This window comes from Micromys minutus (genome assembly GCF_963924665.1).
Source record: "Micromys minutus genome assembly, chromosome: 17".
Lineage (NCBI taxonomy): Eukaryota > Metazoa > Chordata > Mammalia > Rodentia > Muridae > Micromys > Micromys minutus.
The window spans coordinates 21,610,966-21,633,907 of NC_137952.1; the positions used below are offsets into that span (position 1 = coordinate 21,610,966).

The 22,942-nt window shown below is 42.3% G+C and overlaps 1 protein-coding gene across 4 annotated transcripts in view; it reads left to right on the forward strand.

Moving 5' to 3' along the window:
- The window catches only part of FMN1 (formin 1), a gene marked incomplete at both ends in the record, with an annotated part of 316,637 nt that overhangs the window by 201,783 nt on the left and 91,912 nt on the right, over positions 1 to 22,942 (forward strand). For 3 of the 4 annotated variants that reach the window (XM_080931172.1, XM_080931173.1, XM_080931174.1), the window contains 6 exons: positions 133 to 194; positions 1,888 to 1,976; positions 11,368 to 11,497; positions 13,074 to 13,220; positions 14,376 to 14,435; positions 19,836 to 19,956. In XM_080931172.1, coding sequence (XP_080787298.1) covers positions 133 to 194; positions 1,888 to 1,976; positions 11,368 to 11,497; positions 13,074 to 13,220; positions 14,376 to 14,435; positions 19,836 to 19,956 — 609 coding nt within the window. Of the gene's footprint in view, positions 1 to 132; positions 195 to 1,887; positions 1,977 to 11,367; positions 11,498 to 13,073; positions 13,221 to 14,375; positions 14,436 to 15,839; positions 15,948 to 19,835; positions 19,957 to 22,942 lie in introns of all 4 variants that reach the window. The other variant, XM_080931171.1, reaches the window with a different exon arrangement.

The following is a 22,942-nucleotide window of genomic DNA, read 5'->3' on the forward strand; positions in this document are numbered from 1 at the left end:
AACGTAGACTATTAGACAGCATCTATGCAAGAAGTACAGAGTTATGTTGTGGGGAAGCTGAGCCTGGGGTGATCACTGGTATTGGAATCATGTCAAAGCCCTTATGCCCTTTTTCCTCTTTCTTTTTGACAGCCATATTTAACGTGGATGACTCTGTGGTTGACCTGGAGACCTTGGCGGCCTTATATGAAAATGTGAGTGTGAGGCTCAGTCTTTCCCTTCTAACCTCGATGTCACAGAGTCATTCCCTTTCTTTGGTAGGATTTGAACCTCTGCCTGGAGGACATCAGGCACAGAGATTTACACATTAACTCCCACTCTGGTGTCTGGCCTAGTAGGTCTGACACCAGCAAGGCAGACTGGTTCAAGGCAGAGAGCACCAATGTGGTCTAGCTCTAGTGCTTGCTGACAGAGTGAATGAAAGCAAGCCTCCCATTTGATGCTGATGCCTCTGAAGAATAGGGATCTGAACAGATGCTTGAATGACTGCTCGCCTACCAGATGAGCTGATGTCATTAAATGCAGGAGGCAGCCTTGGATGTCAACTCTGTGTTCTAGCTTAAAAATCAGATAGTCCTGAGATCGAGGCCCAGCTCTATCATTGAGTATTTGGTGATATTGGTTGGGCCAGTTGCTTAAATATCTTATCCTGTTTCATTTTGTTGTTTCAGTACAATGTAGATTATAGTGGGACTCTACTTGATTTTTTTTTTTTTTTGTATTGAACAAGAACTTGATCTAAGTATCCTGTGAGTTCTTTATATAAAGCCTAGAAACCCTATCACAAAGCTCATTTGCACAGTTTAGGGACATGATGAATTATGTTTAAGAAACATCACTGTAATGCACACAGTCTTTAGATTTTTATTGTAAGTGGAAATAGCCAGAGTGGAAAAGTCCATAAGTGAAGAGATGATACGAGAGAATCAGAACTCCTACGATTGCCAACTGTTCTGGTTCACTGACTCTCAGGATGTAGATACGTAGATGGAACTGGATTCTCTAAGCCAAGGCAATCCTTAGATAACTGGGGCCCAGCGACATGCGTGACTCAGCTCTCGGGATGATTCAGTTAAATATTAATATCCCCTGGGACCTTAATTTTGCATAGTCTAATATAGCCCAGTGAGGTCACCTATTCCTTACCTATTTTCATATTCTGCATGTATGTAGGAAATTCCTTAGTACCAGTGGAGTCTTTTTTACCTGTTTCTATTAGTATAGTTCTCACATGTAAACACGAAGGCTCCCAAGTATTCGACCATTGGGAGTTAACAGTACATTGTTGAGTACCTAGAGGTCAGTATGAAGATTCTGAGTCAGAAACTCACTACCAGTAGCTTAGGGCAAGCCTTGGGCTTGTTAATACGCAGTCCGTACACAACTGGAAATGTTGGGTAAATCATGAAGAATGTGACTGAACGCCTAAATGACCAGTGTAAACATCGCACACTTAATGAAATTCGGGAAAAGCAAAGGTGGCCACTACATGTGATAGTGTACATGTCAGCCACGGGAGTAGGAGATGGGACTGCTGTCCTGGAAAAAAAAATAGGACAGCCTGCCCCACAGCGGCCTAGAGGAGACTCAGACGTAGCTGTCAGCTGGCCTGGCCTATGTGTCTGGAAGCAAATGTTATGACCATTTGCTTTATCAGGTAAGTGTCTAACTTGAACATGTATCAGAATGACCTGGAAGGATTTTCTGGGCCCATCCTATAGCGTTTCTTATGGCTGGGGTGAAGTGCAGGTGATGGCAGTGCAGTGGGGTCCAGGATCCCATCTGGATTCCTGTGGTTTTAGACTGGTCCTCTTGACTTTGTTTGTTTTTGTGTGTGTGTGTGTGTGTGTGTTGTTGTTGTTGTTGTTGTTTCTCCTGTCAATACAGAGAGCCCAAGAGGATGAACTGACTAAAATAAGGAAGTACTATGAGACATCCAAAGAAGAGGACTTGAAGCTGCTGGACAAACCTGAACAGTAAGCCCACTTGTACTACCTTTGGCTAGTCTGAAAGGAGAGCTCCAAACTCCATCTGTCTGCCTCCCGGCTATGCACCAGTCTAAAGGGTGTAGAGAGCTGAGTTACAACAGCATCATCCCATGCCCTATTGCATCCAGCAGGATGAGTCGGCTGCCAGGAAGGCTGCTGAGATTTAGGCTGTCCGGTGCAGCTTGTTTCTCCCCCTGCTTTCACCCCACACCCCTCCCCTTTCTTGTTCTAGCAACTTAATTCCTCCTAGACTAAACATTTTAGCTAAAAGGGCAACTGAGGAAGGAAAGAAGGCATTACTGCTACGCCTCAAGTTTTGCTGATGCATTAAAAAGATATCAGCGTCACCGACTTTCGACTGCTTTTCTTAAATGTCATATTCACTCAGTAAGTAAATGTAGCCCTGAGTATGGCAGGTTTCCCACAACCTTCTCCACTCCTGCTGATTAGCTTAGGTCTTTCTCATCCCCAGTCTCCACAGCCCACTCTTTTCACATAGTCTCTAAGGTGGCAATTCTGTGTCCGGTGTCATCTCCCATCCACTGAGAACTCAGACCTCTGCTGCAAACCTTAGTAACTTGTTTGCTAGGTCCTTGAGATCTGAAAAACCACACATGAGTTCCTGGGAGGCCCCAGCAGGACATGTAGGGACTAAGACTGCAATAGTGCCTCTAGTTTGGAGTTCTTGTGCCTGGTGCTATGTCAAGTTCTTCATGTTTCATTCAAGCCAGCCTTCTGAACGGGGCGGAGGGGGGTGACTACAGAAAGCAAAGAGGAAACAGAAAATAGTGATATGTTTATAAAAAAGAGAGAGGGATATGTTCTATGGGATGAGGTATGGGGGAACTGGGTGCCTCAGCGGGCCCATGCTGAGGCATCCCTTCCCCCGATGGACCAGCCACACGATGGTATAGTATAGAATAGAGTTTATTCAGGGCATGGGAAGGGGAGTCAAGAGCGTAGTAGAGGTAGAGAAAGGCAGAGAGAGAGAGAGAGTAGAGAAGTAGAGGCCGCCATGAGCATGTGGAGAGAGTGTGGGGAGGGGAATGGGAGGATAAAGCAGGGGCAGGAAGGCAAGGGAGAACAAGAGAGTGAGGAGGGAGCAAGCAGCCCCTTTTATAGTGAGTCAGGCATACCTGGCTGTTGCCAGGTAAAACTGTGAGGTGGAGCTTAGAATGCTCACAGATAAAATGTTCACAGGCTACCCCTACAGGTACCCAAGGTTCCGTCTTACACTCTATGGCTAATCTTTATGTCCTCTCCGGTGCCTCGGTTCTCATACACATCCAGCACCAGAAGAAAGTATCTCTGACTGTCTGGTGAAGCAGTCATTAGAGATCCTAAGTTTGCCCAATGCTCTCAAGCCTTGCCGAAAGCTTATAAACCATGTGATGATGTCTTCTCATGGGATTAGAGCCCAGACCCTTGTCCCTTAAACCTGGTCCTCAAAGCCTAAGGATATGTGTAGATCCATTCAGATAGGATTCCACTGCACTGCTGTCTCATTGACCATAGCCATCAGTATTACCAGCCTCCACCTCAGCTGGTGTTGCTTATCCAGAGGCCATGTTTACTTACTGGGAATTCACTCCCGTTCCATCGCTGTTGCTCAAAGGGGAAGCGGACTGATGATGAAATACAAAGACACTGATATGACATGGTCCCTGGTGGTGTCTGGAGATGACAGGGCATAGCAAGTACTTAGGTAGGGTTACTTATGTCAGATTGTGAGGTAAAGTTGTCAGCCTGGAGTTGGCAACTCTTCCTTGTAAAAGACCAGATAATACTTTATACTTTGTGGGTCAAAGAATCTGACACGGCTCCTAAAGTCAACCACTGGACTACAGTGGTTCAGCATCAACCACAGGTAATAACATTTAAGCAAAGGACACAGCTGGGCCCCAATACACCTTATTGAGAATTTGAATTTTAGTAAGATTTGAATTTCACATGATAAAAAAAAACTACTTTATTCCTTTTTGCAACCATTTAAAATGTGAAAACCATGAGTCACACAGACATAAATGGCAGGTTGAGTTTGCTCTGTGAACTTTAATTGGACCACACTCAACCCACTCAGTAAACTACCATAAGCTGAGCGCGTGAGGCAAGATAAACCAGTGATGAGAAACGAACAGTGTGTGTCTCCAGGAGAGGCATTCCTCTGCCTTTTGTGGCACAGCCTCCCAACATTGCTTCTCAGCACTAATTGCCAGGACATAGAATAATGGTGGTAACTAATTAGTGTACTTAATTATTCCTCCCCCCACCCACATAGATGGTCTAGCTAGATAAGCATTTTGAAAGTTTGGAGGGCCATTGTGCTGACACCCTGAACACTCACTCACCCGCTATTACTGAAGGCAAAGATGTCTGTCATGTGGAGCTGCTCAGGAGGCAGCCTGGGCTCGGGGGACACGGAGAGGTAGAGGCCTCCAGACCCACAAACCCTTCACCTTTGCTCACCGCCTCTCTGAAGGCAGCTTTTGTCTGATCTGTGCCAGAGTCTGGTTCCCTGACGATTTATTTGCCACTGACTCCCAGTGAGTGGACTATAAGCATGTTTTACATACTGGAAAATATGAATCATGGCGTTTAGCATTTCAGTTTCTTAAGAGCCCTGTGGTGCCCAGTCCTATAAATCACAGCTCTGAGCAGCCTGGCTCATCACTCACCTCATCAACTCTCTCTTACACCCCAGTGCCAGATTTAGAAAACCATTTCTCACAGAGGTGTCATCTGCTTGGGACCTGGTTGTCTAAGAGCCACTCCCTCCAGGAATATCCCTTGACTCCCTTCACATCCTGTCTTGAGATGTTGGTGAGGAAGGATGGAGGCACTCCTGATGAGGCCTTTTGACTGACAAGGCCAAAAGGTGCTGGCCTGATATGGTTTGCACGATGAGGACACTGCACACATCATCTTAAGCCATTCACAGGGGTCCACAGCCAGCTATACTGGCTTGCTGCCTAGAGTACGGGCTACATTGTGAAGTGGACGTTGTTAGGAAGAAGATAAAGGGGGGGTATGGGGGAAGGGGCGTTCCTGGTTGGGCGTCTCTTACCCCTGAGGGACCAGCCACAGGATGGTATAGTATAGAACAGAGTTTATTCAGGGCATGGGGAGTTAAGCGGGTAGAGGTGGGGTAGGGAGAGAGGGAGACAGAAGAGGAGTAGAGGCCGGCCATGAGCACATGGAGAGAGGGGAAGACTGGGAATAGGGAGAGGAAGGACGAGGGAGTAAGAGCAAGGGCAAGAGTGAGGAGGGAGCAAGCAGCCCCCTTTATAGTGCCAGGTGACTGTGGGGTGGAGCATACCTGCCTGTTGCCACATTGCTGTGGGGCAGAATTTGGAAGAATCCAAACAGATGTAAGCCCTGTGGAACACACACCAGAGAGCAAACTACCCATGGTTTGCCGCAACGATGGTAGACCAGATTAGTTTCTTCTCAAAGCCTGGATCACATAGCATCAGCTTGTCAGCTGAGATGCCATCGTGGTCGTAAAACCCATACAAAGGGAGCCACAGGCCTTCTCTTGTGGTTACAGGCTGAGCTGTAGTCCTTGGGGGGGGGGACCCACACAGAATAAGGAAGGAAGCTCCCTCATTCGTGTTCCCTCTATCCTTTCTGTTATAGAATCTAGACTGTAACTGTAGACTAGCCCAAAAGGAAATTAGCCCATGAATATTTATAAATATGAAGGCCTACTTGTCAACAGACTGTGTTTTGGGGTCTTATTATCTCAGCGCTTATGAATAGAACAAAGCACAAGGGAACAAGGGGCAGATGCTTATAAGACATTGGGTTTTCATAGCCTTTGCAATGGCCTTTCCTTCTGCTACTTTGCCAAACAAGTGAGATATGGTGCCTTTCCTTGGGGCCTTTGCCTTGTTATATTTGTGCTAAACGTTGCATAAAACCATCTATTTTCTTTTCTACTTTTATATCTTTAAATTTTCCAAAATGTTCCCAAGTTCAAACCTTAAGAGTCATCTTGGCCTCCTCCAGCATCATGAGGGATGGATCAGCCACTCAGGGTCTTCCTGCCTTTGCATCCATCTCATCCCCTTGTTCTTCTCCATCTCCACGGGCCCTCTTACCTGCCCCTCCCAAGGTCACAGCAGTGACTTCCCGGTTCTCCCAGCTTGGAATCTGCTAATGTTTCCAAGTGGCCAAGCCGATGCTATGATGACTTGTGTGAAATAAAAATTTAAAAGTATCACTCTTCTGTCTAAAACCCTCTATTTTCTCAGGGGAAAAAAAAAAGTGCATTTCAGAATACAAAACTCCATTTACTTTCACCAAGCTTCCTTACATAAATCGTCCAACCAGAGAGACCAGCTCTCTCCTCTCTGGTCCTCAGGCATGTCATGCAAAGCATCATGGGTACTTAGTGACTGTAGCCAAAATTGATCCCCCAAGCCTAGCATTGCAGTAATCGTGGATTTGTTTTTTCCAGTGTCAAAGGGAGCCATGTTTAGGCTAAATCTTGTTCCCAGGCCTTACCGTGCATCTGTAAAGGCTTCACATACACCCAAAGAACTGAGTAGCCGTGGCTAAAGCACTAGACATCATTAGCAGTGATAGATTCTATACAAAAGCCAAGTCCCTCCATCTGCCATCCCCTCCCAACTCCTTGAGACCTGCACCTTGTAGATGAGACCCTTCTCAGAGCAAGGCCGATCTTAACAAGTTTTTAATCTTTTCTTTGTTGAGGAGACTCTAGTCTTGTTTCCACAAAGGGATCCTATGGCTCCTCTGAGGGGCAATTGGTTGTTTTTCCTCCAGCATTCAGGACCTGGTCCTCCTCTGTGTCCTAGTGAGTGAACTGAGGCATCGCTCTGTTTGCTCACAAGTATCTAGTTTGGCTTAGCAGGTATATTCATTTTAAGCAGGGCATTCAACTAGTCCACAGATCTGGGTCCTACTTGGGATATGAAGAGATGACATGATTCATTTTAGGAGGGGAGAAATTCAGGGCGTTTTTCTGGCATAGTTCTCATCATCTAAAGGAGTAAATCTTTTTCAGAATTCATCACAGAACCAAATGCTACCAGTCCCCAGAGATGTATACAAGTCACCATTTGTAAAACTGGCGACAGCTCTGATGTCACTCATAAATGACTGAGTTGGTCAATGCTGTACTGTACTTGTGAGGGAAAGGTTTACAAAGCAAGGCTAATTCTTCTTCCCTGACCATGTGCAGTTCTTCTGTGTTTCATTCCATCAAATGAAACATGCTATAAGATGATGAAAACTGTGTCTGCAGATACTGAGCCTGAAGATAAGGGAGAAAGGATGCTCTACCACAAGCCTGCCAAGCTTCATTTCCATAGTATTTTAAAGTCTGGGGCTAAGAAAGTGATGTCTAGGACCTTGTTGGAGGAGATAAGAAAAATAGCTGGTAATAATTTTTAGAAATGTATTAAATCTCACAGCTTACTAGGGCATGGTGTTTTACAACTATAATCCCAGGACTTGGGAAGCTGATACAGGAAGGATTAAAATTTTGAGGCAGCCTAAACTAAGTAAGCTATAAGTACTGCTTGTCTCAAAAACAAAGTATACAACAGAAATAAACAAGCTACTAAATCACCACCCCCTGGAAGGGAAAAAAAAAAAAAAACTTGCAGAAGGAAGAGAATGTAGAGCAAAAAAAGAAAACAAAAAAAACAAAAAAACAAAACAAAACAAACAAAAAAACAACAAAAAACAAAACAAAGAATAAAAGATGTTGCCAATGGAGCAAAGAACACTGGACCACTCCCCTCTTTCTCTTGCTCCTCCATCTCCTCCTGCCCCATCTCTTCCTGCTGCTCCTTTTTCATTTGACAAATGAGAGAGTAGTGACTTTATTCATCTACAAAGCCATATTTGGTTTAGTGAGAGAGTACAAAATTTTTAAATGATGGTATTGTGAATTGACCAAGACTTAGAAATGCCACTTACTAATCATTTCAAGTCCAAAATGAAGTTAAGGGCAGTTAGTGGATTCTCTCGCCTTCTGAGTTAATAGCCAACTGTTTCAACTCATATTAGTTTCTATCCTTTCCTCTGGTGGTTGGCCTCAAAAGCATGTAGCTCTTCCAGCTTCATTTTGCAAAGGACACCAGTGCCCAGTCACTCAGACAGTGAACTACTGTGTGCAGAGCAGTAACCAATTCTAACTCTTAAGAGCTGTTTGGCAAACTCTTGAAATATTTTAGGTTTTCTACTTTATGGGTATCTGCTTTCTTCTAAGTACTGACGTGTCTCTAGCTGCGCCTATGTGGATAAACTGACATAGAGTGAAAGTAATATATGGAAAAATTTGACCATTATAGATGGTTATGTAATTGAGCAAAAATAATAGAAATCTCACTTCAAAACTATTACTTGACTATAGACATCTTGGGCAATGACGACTCTGTCTGTGTAGATACACTTTTAGAGGATTCTGCATGACACAGGAGCGGATTGTGTCTTTTTCTCATGCAGTAAAGACCAAGGCTTTCCACTTGGGTTTAGCCTCCTTTTTGGATAGCAGAAAGAGAAATATTTTCAGGATGCTTGCATAAACTTTCTGCTCATCACAATTATTCAGCATCATATGAACTCACCAAACAGAGGCCCCACTGTCAGCTATGGGACCTGGACTCCTGGAGTTTGTCTTAGTTTGTGTTTTACTGTTGTGAACAGACACAATGACCAAGGCAGTTCTAATAAATCCAAACATTTAATTGGGGCTGGCTTACAGTTTCAGAGGTTCAGTCCATTATCATCATGGCAGGAAGCATGGCAGAGTCCAGTCAGACATGATGTTGAAGAAGAAACTGAGAGTTCTACATCTTGATCCAAAAGCATGCAGAAGGAAATTGACCCTTCTGTACTGGGTGAAGCTTGAACATTAGGAGCTCTCGAAGCCTGTGTACACAGTGACACACTTCCTCCAACAAGGCCACACTTCTAATAGTAGCACTTCGAATGGGCCCAACATACTTAAGCCACTGTATTCTACTCCCTATCCCCCATAGACTTGTTCAAACATAAGTCTATGGGAGCCATACCTCACCATAGAACAATGCAAAATACATTTAGTCCAACTTCAGAAGTTCCATAGTCTATTACAGTCTCTACAACGTTAAAAGTTCAAACTTTCTTCTGAGATTCATCCAATCACTTAACTGTAATTCCTTATAAAATCAAAATGAAAAAAATCACATTACATAGCTCCAACATCACAGGATATATATTACCACTCCAAAACATCATAGTGAGGAAATACTGGACTAAAATCCAAAGCAAAAGCCAGCTGGACAACCTCTAAATTCTGTATCTCTGTGTCTGATGTCAAAGTACTCCAGATCTTCAGCTCCTTTCACCTTTGTTGACTACAACAAACTTCTTTCTCTTGGGCTGGTTTTACTCCATGTTACCAGCTTTCCTCAGCAGGTATCCCATGGCTCTGGCATCTTGGGGTCTCCAAGGCATCATCAATTTTACAGCTTCTTGTTCTAGTGTCTGTGATCTACACATGATCTTCTGGGCTCCTGAAAAAGCTGGTCACTAATCCAGCTCTGTCCTCTGTAGCACTCTGGACTGCTGCTGTTCTTGGTGGTTGTTCCATGGCACTGGCATGGGGGGGGGTCTTCAACTACAACTAAGCTTCGCCAATAGCCTCTCATTAGCTCTCTTCATGGTCCCAAGCCTCAGCTTCTTTACATTCCCCTTTAGTTCCAGGACTTCAACTACAACTAAGGCTGCACTTTTACCAATGGCTTTTCCATAGTGCCCAGCTCCAGTTGCTCTCCGTAATCCCTTCATGTCTTCAAAAAACAATACCACCTAGTTGATTCTTACATGTTACCAAGTTCAACTTTAGTACAAGGTACAACCTTGCCTGGAACACAGTTTCTTCCTACTCTCAGAAAACACATCTCAGAAGATTTCACTTCAGTAATACTGGTCTCCTCACAATCACCACTAATTTCTTTGTTTCATCTAACCAGCATCAATTGTCCCAGTAACTCCATTTACTATTGACTCTAAAGCTAGAGCCACATGGCCAAAGCTGCTGAGTGCTGTCACTTGCTGGGCCTGAACATGGCTCCATTGTTCTATTATATCTTTACTTATCAGCTTTTTGTTTTCCAACGTCTTCTCTGCCTAAACTTGGCTATCCTAGAACTTGCTCTGTAGACTGACCTTGAATTCAGAAATCTGTATGCTTGTCTCCTGAGTGCTGGGGTTAAAGGCCTGGTTTACCACACCTGAACCTAAATTTTTCTTTGAGGAACTTGCTCTGTACCAGGCTAGCATTGAACTCAAAGATTTGCTTGTATCTGTTTCCTGGGATTAAAGGCCAACCTGGACCTAAGCTTTTCATGGCCACTATGCCTCAAGATCTGAATCAATGCCTGTGTCTTCCAACCACTTGTGTCTTCTATTTCTGGATTGCAGTTCATTCCAGATTAAAAGACCAAATGAAACAATAACCAGGTAATAATGGCCAACATGATATAACTATCTCTGTTCAGCTGTAAACACATAAACAATAAGCTTAGCTGTGTGGGATCTTGCCCTGAGGTCACCACTTCCTTCATCTGTTTATCTCCTTAAACACAGGGTTCAGCTCAATTCTTCTTGTTGCTACTTTATCACTTGACTCACATGTTTTGTATTTTTCCTGTCTCAGTTTGCTATACTTGATCAAAACTCTCTACATAAGAATAAGCCACAGGTCAGGGTCTATACTAGGCTTTTTTGAGAACTTCTTCCTTAATACATCCAATCTGAATCTCTCTACATTAGCCTCAGATAGTCTCCCCAGAAAAGTAGCCACAATATTCACCAAAACTTCATAAGAACAGTCTCCAAGCAACTTACTAAAACCCCTCTCCTCTGAATCCTCTAGAGTAAGGACTATACAGTTCAAATCATCCTCAGTACTAATCCCTTTCATATTTCTACTATATAAGAACAATCAAACAACGCAATGAAATATGACCAAGGCAAACATTTAATTGGGACTGGCTTACAGTTTCAAAGGTTCAGCTCATTATCATCATGGCTGGAAGTTTGGCAGGGTCTAGGCAGAAATGGTGTTGCAGAAGGAAATCAGTGTTCTGCATCTTGATCCAAAAGCACACAGAAGGAGAATGACCCTTCTATACTGGGTGGAGCTTGAGCATTAGGAGCTCTCAAAGCCTGCCTACAGTGACACACTTCCTCCAACAAGGCCACAACTACTAGTAGCACTTCCCGTGAGCCATGCAAAACCAAAATTATGATCTCCCATGGCATATCAGTATCAGCTCTGTTTTTTGTTTATTTGTTTGTTTTGGTTTCTTTTGTTATGACTATATGTGCAATGAAAAATCATTTGGTTTTATTTTTGCAGATTTTTGCATGAGTTAGCTCAGATTCCCAATTTTGCTGAGCGTGCCCAGTGCATAATCTTCAGGTCTGTGTTTTCCGAGGGTATTACATCCTTGCATCGAAAGGTAGAGATTGTCACACGGGCCTCAAAGGTATGTCTGCTGTTTCAATGTTTGGTTTGCCCTTATTGGTAGGAAATGAGGAAATGGGAGGCGAGGGAGAATCAACATTAGTGATTCACTTTACATTGAGTGTTGTTCTACGTGGGTTTGTCCTGTCCATGCATATGGACGATAAGGGAAGAAGGGACAAGGGTCATATGGACTGAAGAAGAGACAGAAGAGGGGAAAGTAAGGCTTTTTGTAGATTTCTGCTTTTAAAAATGTTGATGTACATAACTGGCTCCAAAAACTAAAATCAAAACAGCATAGTTTGATTCCTGTTCAACTCTTCAAATCTCAAATAGATTTTACTTGGAACCCATGCACATGAACTTCTGAAACCTATCTGCGTCATAAAATAAATAGGCTCTGGAGGCTCGAAGTAACTGTGATCATGAGTGAATGATACATACATTTCTGTGTCTACTACACTCTGTACTTGGTAAAGCTAAATTTTAACCACCAGTCTTTTAACTAACACTCATGTTCTTAAGACCACGAGTCAAGTAAGTTCTGTAATATGTCATTGTTTACTCAGGAAGCATGCCCCTCCCAACACATTTTTCAATGAAAAAAAAATAAAAAACAACCATTTTCAAAATATGATGCACACTCTAATAACCTCTGAGAGACGAGAGAAGTCTACCTTGTTCTGAACTTTATGATTATTATTATTTTAATCCTAAAATAAGCAAAGATAAAGCTGGGCTGGTAACATAGCTTGGCAGGTAAAGGCACCTGCCACAAAGGCTGACGATCTGAGTTGGATCTTTGGAGAGGAAGGAAAGAACCAGTTCCTGCAAGTTGTGCTCTGATTTTCACATGCTTGCACATACCCACAACCACCCCAGGTGAACATATGCACCATGTGCATGCATACATGCACACACACCCACACACACATAAACACACAAGAAAATGTAACCTAAAAAAGAAGATAAAGCTAGTTAATCATATAAAAAGAATTTGTTTGAAGCTTGTACTTTGAAGCAATGATAAGAGAGAAAAAAGGGATGAGATAGGAAGTTAAAGAGAACAGTGTAACATTGTGAAAGTTAATATATATGATGCAAACTCTCTGAGAAGTTTTGCTGACATTTTGAGCAAACTTAATGAATATAACCTCTGACCGTAAAATGCATTATCATAATTCTTCTGAGGACTACACCCACTCTTTCTACTGTATCTACCCTAAATTTGTGTATATTCTTTGTATTTCGGTCTGTAGTCACAAAGGGTATCCTGAAAAGGTATTTGACCTCTTTCAACTTTGGTTGTCAAAAATTCACTACATTCTCTGTCATTAATCTGCAAGTACTTTCTCAAGATCGAAACTTCCTGTAGTGGAAAATAAACACAGAGGCTCAGCTCTTTTCATTGTCAGACCTTCCCCTGCTTATAACTTTGTTGCACAAGTAGGAAACTGTGGCCTCTTGATACTGCTGTAGTGCATCTGCCAACTGTTGATACAACTAGAAAGAAGGCGCTCAGTGAACAGGACCTGGTTACTTTAAGGAGGGTTAGCGGCTGTGCTTGCAGCTCAGATAACCAGTGTTTGCCATTGCAGGGCCTGTTGCACATGAAGAGTGTGAAGGATATCTTAGCTCTCATTCTGGCCTTCGGGAATTACATGAATGGAGGAAACAGGACTCGAGGGCAAGCGGATGGATATAGTTTAGAAATTCTGCCCAAACTCAAAGACGTCAAAAGTCGGGTATTTACTTACTTTTCTTACGGACGGTCTGTCTGGGTGCTATTTATTTTTCTCCCGAACCTATAATTTAAGACCAAATATTACAGACTGACCCGTTTATCTTACCTTTCCTCTAGTGGAAATCGCTTATCTGAAAGCATGCAGTTTTGTTTTTCCCTTCTGCGCTTTCTCTTGACTTGAAAATGGTAGGTTTTTCAGATCAGACCTCGCGTTCAGCGATAAATCTACGTCTTAATTTTAGCTGTAACATGCGTGATTAGGGGTTGAACTACTACTGTCGTACTTGATCCAGCATATGGCAGTGGTGATCCGTGGAGGCTAGAATCTGTTTGGATTTAGCATTGGCCACTTGTAATTTACTCATTCTTGAGTGGCAGACACTGTTGAGCCCAGCATTTGAATTATTCTTTTGCCCAAAACAATTGGGGCTGGGGTCTCCTGTCAACTCACTGAGCCTGATTATCATTTGGCTCCACACCCCTGCAGAGCCACCTTTTTTAGAAACAACTAGCCCATATCTGGGCATCCCATGGGGGCAGGGGAAGCCATGGAAGGGAAATACACAGGCAAATTAGAATTAGACCCCTGTGAACAGGACACAAAGGCTGCCTTGTGGGAGGGCCCGCTCCCCCTGGCCTTCCAGGGTCATAAAGTGGCATGGCTTCCCTTTTAAACTGGCCCTGATTGTTTTTTCATGCCATTAAGAGCACCCTTTTCTGAGATGTTGGAAGGGAGGGATGGGTTTTCTCTTCTAGTCCACAGCTCCCTTAAGCATTTACCCCCCCCACACACTCCTCAACCCCCCACCCCCCCACCCTGTCTTGGCAGCATGCCAGAAAATACTGGACAATGTTTTCTTGTTTGTTTGTTTGCTTTCTTGCTCATTTGCTTTTGTTTGTACATTGGGCTCTGCCATTATCCCAGAGGTCTCCTGGATTACCTGTCTTGTCTTTTTTCCTTCCACAAAAGACGATGGAGTGGCATTTATTTTTATGGCTGGCATTTTTTTTTTTTTTTGGAAAGATGGATTAAACTAGGAGAAAGGAAAATCTGGTCCGTCTGTAACAGAAATATGACTCAGTCTCATAAGTGCAGAGAACTGGGAGCTCAGGTCTTTTGTGAACAGCTACATTTGCGTTTCTCTTTAAAACCTAGGACAATGGGATGAATCTGGTGGACTACGTTGTGAAGTACTACCTGCGGTACTATGATCAGGTAGGACACTGCATTGCGACAACTGTCAGGGTTTTCACCTCTACTGTACTGTGTTGCCAGCATTCAGAAACTGGATACTGGCTATATATGGAGGGGTGGTTTTTCCTCCAGCGCAACACTGCATCTGAGAGCCCCTGCAGTGAAGGTGAAGGTACCCCAAAGTGTCCTAAAGACACAAGGCTACTGAGTCGCAATCTACCATAGAACACAGCTTCAGAAAGACCCCTCATGGCCCCGTGACCAGGTTATGGACTTTTCTGAGCTCTAGATCCACTCAGGAGTTGCTTAGATACTGAAAAACATTGAGGAAATCTTAAAACTACTGTAATTTTTTTAAAGCGAAATGACTTACTTATCTATTTATTCACATTTTCATGCATATGCATGCTTGCCTGTGTGAGTTTTTGTGTGCCACATATTTGCAGGATCCTGCAGAGACCAGAAGAGGTGTCAGATCACCTGTAACTTGATTATACTAATTGTGAGCTGCCACATTGATGCTGGAAATCAAACCTGGATGGTTTGTAAGAGCAGTGAACTCCCATAACTGCTGAACTCTCTCTCTACCCTCAAGAAATAATGTGTTTGGAGGCCTTAGGGAGAAAACTCATGATGACATATTATGAACTTTTCAGGGAAGTGCAGACCCTTATAAAGAAATGGTATATACAAATAAAGACCACAGTAATGATCAACATGTATACTAAAAATGCCCAGCATCGATAATTAGTAGTTACAGCCATGGTGAGATATGCTAACATGCCCATTAGGGCAGTCACTCTAGAATTTAAAAAAACAGTGTTTTGTAGGGGAGGGTCTTTTAAGCATCCTTGACCATAGTTTCTGAGAATGTTGAATGGTGCAAGTGCTATGTAAATCACATCATTTTCAGGGAATTACAAACAACAGGATCCATCAGTCTTTCAGTGGATACCTTTTCTTTGTTGATATGTATGAGCTTACAAGGTTTCAGCCCACCCGTAATCAAAAGGTCTGGAAATATGCATACATTCTCTAGGGATTTATAACTGAAGACACACAGGACTGTTCTGCTTATGATAATTAATAATAGCAAGAGACTTGGGTTTCTGTAGGTATCCGGTGGATAACAATGAAGTCAAATGAATCACGTGAGCAGCATCAACTACAATAGCACACTGCTATTGAAGGTGTTTAAGACAGTGTAGCAGCCCTAGGTAGTATTTTGTCTGCTTCTAAACTATGTGCATTCACCAAGGAGGGCACACAACTTTAATCCCAGCAGGGAGACAGAGGTGGGTGGACCTCTGAGTTCCAGGCCAGTTTGGTCTACAAAGTGAGCTACACAGAGAAACCCTGTCTCTGTCAAATATGTGCATGTGTGCATGTCTATATGTGTGTGTCTTAGTCAGGGTTTTATTCCTATACAAAATTCATGACCAAGAAGCAAGTTGGGGAGTAAAGGATTTATTCTGCTTACATGTCCACATTACTGTTCATCACCAAAGGCAGTCAGGGCAGGAACTCGAGCAGGTCAGGAAGCAGGAGCTGATGCAGAGGCCATGAAGGGATGTTACTGTCTTGCTTACTTTGGCTTGCTCAGCCTGCTTTCTTATAGAGCCCAGGTCTACCAGCCCAGGGATCAAACCACCCACAGTGGGCCCTCCCACCCTTGATCACTAATTGAGAAAATGCCTTACAGCTGGATCTCATGGAGGCATTTCCTCAAGTTTTCTCTGTGATAACTCCAGCTTGTGTCAAGTTGATATACAAAACCAGCCAATACACACACACACACACACACACACACACACACACACACACACACACTCACACAAATTTAACAGGATCAAAAAATCTTAGAATAATATATAGTAATGCATTTTATTATTATTTTAGTATGTTAGAGCTATGATTTTTTAATCTTCAATTACTGTGTATGATAAATGTGCATTTGTAAAAGTAGAAGCTATAATAAAACCAATTATTCAGTCAATATTTCATAGCCTTCCTTCCATAAGTATTTTTTTGCATCCAGATCCTTAAAGAAACTTTCAAAGCTCTTACTTTGGAAGCCTGGGTGAAGATTCTTCTTCTTCTCTTTTTAAAGATTTATTTATTTTCATATGAGTACACTATAGCCATCCACAGACACACCAGAAGAGGGCACTGTATCCCATTACAGATGGTTATGAGCCACCATATGGTTACAGGGAATTGAACTCAGGACCTCCCAAAGAGCAGTCAGTGCTCTTAATTACTGAGCCATCTCTCCAGCCCCTGGGTGAAGATTCTTTAAAGGTCTCCAATGATTCCTTTTGCTTGTTCTGTGGGTAGTGTACAGGTTGCCAATGATCTTGACATTGCTGCTTTGAGAGCAGGAATTCACTGTTGACTTTTTAGTATCTACCTCGGTGGTGTCCAATAAGCATTAGCCATATATTGTTAATGTAAACACCATCAGAATTGGCAGATGTAAAGAACTAGGTGTGAGGAAGGAGATGGTTTAGTTTGGTTTTTCTGGAGTGAGAGAGCTATGTTAAGCTTCTGAAAACTTAGCAGCAGCAGGCATGTCTGAGCGTACTCCAGGATCTGACAGTATATACCTACAGGGAAGACTTACACTGAGGAATACTTGCAGATGACATTTTTTAATTCCAGTTGACCAAAGTCAGATTTGCCTCTATCCGGTGATCTGTTCTCCATAGAGAGGCTGAAGTTAGTCCATGGCCTATGATCTTTGACGAGTACAGGAAGCAATGGCTGCAGATATAAATTAAGCCTGTCCACATTTGTGCAGCACCCTCCTGGTGTTCACTGCAGAACACATTAGACTCAAGGGCAGTGAGGGGTTGTGTGACTTATAAAGCTCCTTTTTCCATGGGTAGAAATTATGATTTTTTTTTTGTGGTCAGTAATGATTAGTAACAACCTGAAGAAAGGTGAGTCCTTTCAGCTTCCTGCTCCTTCTGCCTGGCACAGGGTACAAGTATCGGTCCCTGTAGGCTGAAGAAAACCAGCAGAGATGATATCTTGTCAATTCCCAGTGCTTTGACTAGACCTCCTAGCAGGCTGGCTTATCACCAGCATTTTCTCTTTTTCTACCTTAGGACAAACCTGAAGCCAGACACACAGAGTTGAACACATAGCTTAGGGAGTGTTATAGCAGAATCCCTCCAGTGTGGGTCTCTATGAGTGCCTTAGATGGCTTTTCAGTTTGCATTCAGACTTGATATTCACAATGTTCCAGATGTTTTTAAAATATAGAATTAAGTGCAAGAAGGTTGAGAAATATGGATGGATTAAGTACTGATAAGATAAAGCCTTCCCCACACATCCAAATGGACCTGGTACTCTGAGAGCAGTGGTTCCCAACCTTCCTGATGCTGTAAACCCTCTAGTAAAGTTCTTCATGTTGTGGTGACCCCACCATAAAATCATTTATGATGCTACCTCATAACTGTGATTTTGCTGCCATTGTGAATCATAAGGATCTGTGTTGTCGGATGGTCTTAACCAAGCCCTGTGAAAGGGTCATTCAGTCCCCAAAGTGGGATTTGGGAGTTGCTACTCAGAGGTTGAGAATTGCTGACTTAAAAGGGTAAGGGTCCAGGCAATTCCTGAAACTCTAGGAAAGCGTAGTCATACAGTACACATCTGGCACTGTGGAGTGGAGCTCTAAGCAGCACATCTGTATCACACTACATTGCAGAAGACCTGCACAAGATCATGACAGCCAAAATCCCAGTGTGGATGGTGGCTTCAAAAAGTTCACCTTGTACTGAGAAGATACTTCTTCGGGTACGAAGCCACAAGGAGCATAGCTCTAGATGATCCTACATGCTTTTGCATAAGAGATAGTACTAAGTGGACTCACTATTCTTAAACACGAAAAGTTGGAAGAGAAAAGAAATTGTGGGGGAAAAGGGGAAAATTTTAAGGAACACAGGAAGCAGGAATAAATTTTACCAAATACACCTTATACATGTGTGAAATTCTCAAAAACTATTTTTATATATACATATATATGTACATTTACATATATATTGAAATAGTTACATGTCTTGTGGTAAACTTGCTGACTTCACAGAGCAATATTTCATGAACTGTCCGCTGTGGTGTCCTCCAACCAAAGCCATTTATCGATATGTCAGATACTATACACTATACCAAGTGTAAGATGGAGTCCTTACCACTGATGTGTTTATAGTCCAGTGACACATCAGACATACAGTCCAAAGCTACAATTTCTAAATTAATAGCAGTAAGTGCTGCGGCAATAGGACCAGACACTCTTGGATAACACAGAGAAACACCCAAGCTTGGGGAGGTCCTCAAAGTCTTTGAGGAAGTACTGTTTGTGTTAAGACTTGGAAGATGAGTTTGAACAAGGAGCCACAAGGAAATTCTAGGGAGTTGAAAAAGAACAGCTTTGTAGGTAAAGGCCTAGAAGCAAGAAACTTGCTTGTTCTCTCGTTTCAGGACAGCTTGGGAGTAGGACTTAAAAGTTGGGGGAAGGTAGGTCTAAAGCTGGTACTGTAGACAGAGGCCAGATCCAAAAGTGCCTTGTAAAGTAGTTTTGGCATTTGGAGTTACTCCTAATGGCATGAGGAGAGATGGAATGTGAAGGGCAACTGGCAAAAATAGTGTGTGCAGAGAGAGAAACAAGCGAAGACTGTGTAACATATGCGAGATAGAGCTTACGTGAAACAACTCAGGAGAAAACAGCCTAGGCTGCAGAGAACTTTTAAGGCTCCCCTTAGGTTTCAGTATGTTTGTCTCTTAAGATAATTCACAGCTCAGGTCATCCATCAGATAGGGAGGTGTACCTTGTCAAAATGATACCCAATCATATGTACTGCAGATACCTCCTCAAATAAGCCAACAGCATTTAGATGCACTTCACACACACACACAAGTCAGATTGTGCACACATTCATCATAGCTTAAGCTGCAGAAAGGGCCAGTAAAAGAAGGGGTAGCATCTCCCATTCAGTGACTTCCTATCTGGCCCACACCCACAGGCACACCCCAAGATGAGCTATCTAATTGCTAGCATGTGTAACTCAAACAAGGACTTTCAGTGTAAGTACTTTCATGTGTTTTCCCTGTCTTTTTCCATGGGAATAGAGAGAAATAGATTAGAATATACCTGACAGTTTCTTCTTGCATTCATAAGGTAAGATGGAAATGAAGCCCAAGCCAACACCACAGCTAATCCCAATGTCAGGAAGACCAAAAAGTTACCATAATAAAGTCCAAAGCTTCAAAGTACAGGGTCCTGGTTTAGGAACACAGTACCATGGTCCCTACTTAACCATGTGGCTGCACTTACTGTCTTTTTCTCACTGATGCTTTGGAATGTCAACCAAAAACAACAAGAAGGAAGTAGAACGTTCTCTTGCTTACCCTGTCTTTTAGGAAGCTGGAACAGACAAGAGTGTTTTCCCGCTGCCTGAACCACAGGATTTCTTCCTGGCTTCCCAAGTCAAATTTGAAGACCTCATAAAGGATTTGAGAAAACTGAAACGTCAACTAGAAGGTAATAGGGACTGTTGTCATTGCAAGGGCGACTTCTTAGGACAGTTTCATCTGAGGGTTGACTCATGAAGTGGACTGGAAAGGGGATTCATGATGGCTCCTGTGGCCATCATGGACAATTTCTTCTCTGGACAGTACCTATATGGAGCAAATCCATGCATTCCTTCCATTTAGCCATTGGTCATTTGATATCTCTGTGTCTCCATATTGTCCCTTACTTCCATTTGCTCACCTGTTGTTGTGAAGGGGTGTGCAACACTCGAGTATGGGTGTGGGTGGTGGCCAGTCAACTGTGGTGTCAGCTCTTGGTTTAGTTTTTTGTTTTGTCTTTGAGCCATGATCTTTCACTGGCCTAGAACTTACCAAGTAGGCTATGCTGGTTTACAAACACACCCCAGGGCTCTGCTCACCCTCCACCTCCTCCTAGGGCTGTAAGTGCTCACCACCTCAGTCCTCACGCTACACCTTTCCTACTCTTCCCCACTCCGTATCTTCCTTCTTCCAATAGTCAGTCGTTACAGCTTTACTCATAATGGGTGCTTGTTGCAAGCATACCATTTTGTTATATCACTCTCATAACAACCATGATAAGCAGGAACTATATGAATGTCATTTTAGAGATGAGAAAGTTGTTCCTTAGGGAAATTGTCTTTAGTCACAGGCAGGTGCTTTCTGCTTTGATCAGGCCTATCAAATGACACACCAAATATGACCTAAGCTTATTTTACTATACGTACACACACATATGTATATAGGTACATGTACACATGTATATGTACATGTAAAGAGATGTTTTTGTCATGTATGCATATGTACCATAACTCTGTATTTATTTTTGTACAACTCCAATGATACTAAAAACCCATGTTAAATGTTCTATTTCAGTTAAATGTGCATTTTTTAATGATGGAATCCAAAACCCTGAAAACTGCCCTTTCTTTTCTTTTTCCTTTCTCCCCCCCCCCCACCTCATCCCCCCATGGCTCTTTAGAAGGTAAAAGTATGTGTCTCTTGGGCAGGGATTTTCCTTTGGCATCTCTGGAGTTCTGTGTTTTTACTATAGAGACATCTCTTTCTCCAGGAATATAAATACTACCCTTGGCACTGTTGTGAACCAAATGCTTATATTTTTTTTTCAAATTAATCATTTTATTTGTTTACATTTCAAATGATGTCCCCCTTCTCAGTTTCCCCTCCACAGAGCCCCCATCCCCTCCCTCCTCCCCACTCCCTCTACCCACTCACCCACTTCTATGAAGAATCTAGGGGGTGTGTTAATGTGGAAATGGAGCCCCCCAGCTCCCCTTTGCCAAAAGGAAAGCTTGAGGAAATGAAGAGCTTCAACCAGGAATATTTTTGCACTAAAACATAAAATAAACATTAGAAACAAAGTTTCTTGTGAAAGAGTGCTCCAGTGATCAACTCTTCCATTTGAGACCTGCCTGACCATGGAGCAGACTGGAAGCCACGTGCCTATAGGGCCAGAGGGGGTTATTTATTTTTCTTTTCTTTGTTTTTTTTTTTTATTGAAGAACTTTGTTTTAAAAAAACAAAGATAAATGTACAAATTTTAAGCATTTTTGTGTAAAAGTATACGAACACATTTTTGTCAGTGCTTGGCTTTTTTTTTTTTTTAAAGGTTTGATAGTGTGCATTAAGATCTTACTAGTTACAATGAGCATAAAGTACATGTAAAACAGGATGTAACCTGGAATTAGTCAAAGTTTTCTTGGTGTGTAAGGAGTAAACATAATGATTTTTTCTTTTCTTTTTTTCTTTCTTTCTTTTTTTCGTTGAACTTCACACAGTCTGTGAGTTGTTTCTAAGGTGTTCAGAGCTTTCTGGGGTTAGTATCCAATTATCAGTGACTGCATATTATGTTTGTTCTTTTGTGACTGGGTTATCTCACTCAGGATGATATTCTCTAGATGCATCCATTTTCTTAAGAATTTCATAAGGTTATTTTTTTTTCTGATAGCTGAGTAGTACTCCATTGTGTAAATATACCACAATTTTGGTATCCATTCATCTACTAAAGGACATCTGGGTTTTTTCCAGCTTCTGGATATTATAAATAGGGCTGCTCTGAACATTGTGGAGCATGTGTCTTTGTTGTATGTTGGAGCATCTCTGGGGTATATGCCCAAAAGTGGAATAAATAGGTCTTCAGGTAGTACTATGTTCAATTTTCTGAGGAATCGCCAGACTGATTTGCAAAGTGGTTGTACTAGTTTATAACCCCACCAACAGTGGAGGAGTGTTTCTATTTCTCCACATCCTTGCCAGCATCTGCTGTCATCTGAATTTTTGATCTTGGCCAATCTGACTGATGAGGGGTAGAATCTCAGGGTTGTTTTGATTTGCATTTTCCTAATGATGTTGAGCACTTCCTTAGATGCTTCTCAGTCATTCGATATTCCTCAATTGAGAACTTTTTGTTTAGCTTTGTACCCCATTTGTTAATAGGGTTGTTTGATTCCCTGGTGTCTAACTTCTTGAGTTCTTTGTATACCTTGGATATTAAACCTCTATCAGATGTGGGGTTGGTAAAGATCTTCTCCCACTCTGTTGGCTGCCGTTTTGTTTTCTTGACAATGTCCTTAGCCTTACAGAAACTTTGCAATCTCATTAAGTCCCATTTGTCGATCTTTGACCTTAGAGCACGAGCCATTGGTGTTCTGTTTAGGAATTTTTCTCCTGTGCCTATGTGTTCTAAGGTTTTCCCTACTTTCTCATCTAATAGTTTCAGTGTACCTGGTTTAATGTGGAGATATTTGATCCACTTGCACTTGAGCTTTGTACAAGGAGATAAGAAAGGGTCTATTTTCATTCTTCTGCATGCTGGTTATTTATTTTTCTTTGGGCATAAAACTTGTTCAAGTATGGATAGTGGTTACAACAAGTTAATATTTTTAACATTGTAAATTATTAAGGAGCATTCCGGTTTCTCCCCACACCCACTCCCACTGTTGGTGGTGCTGAGAGAA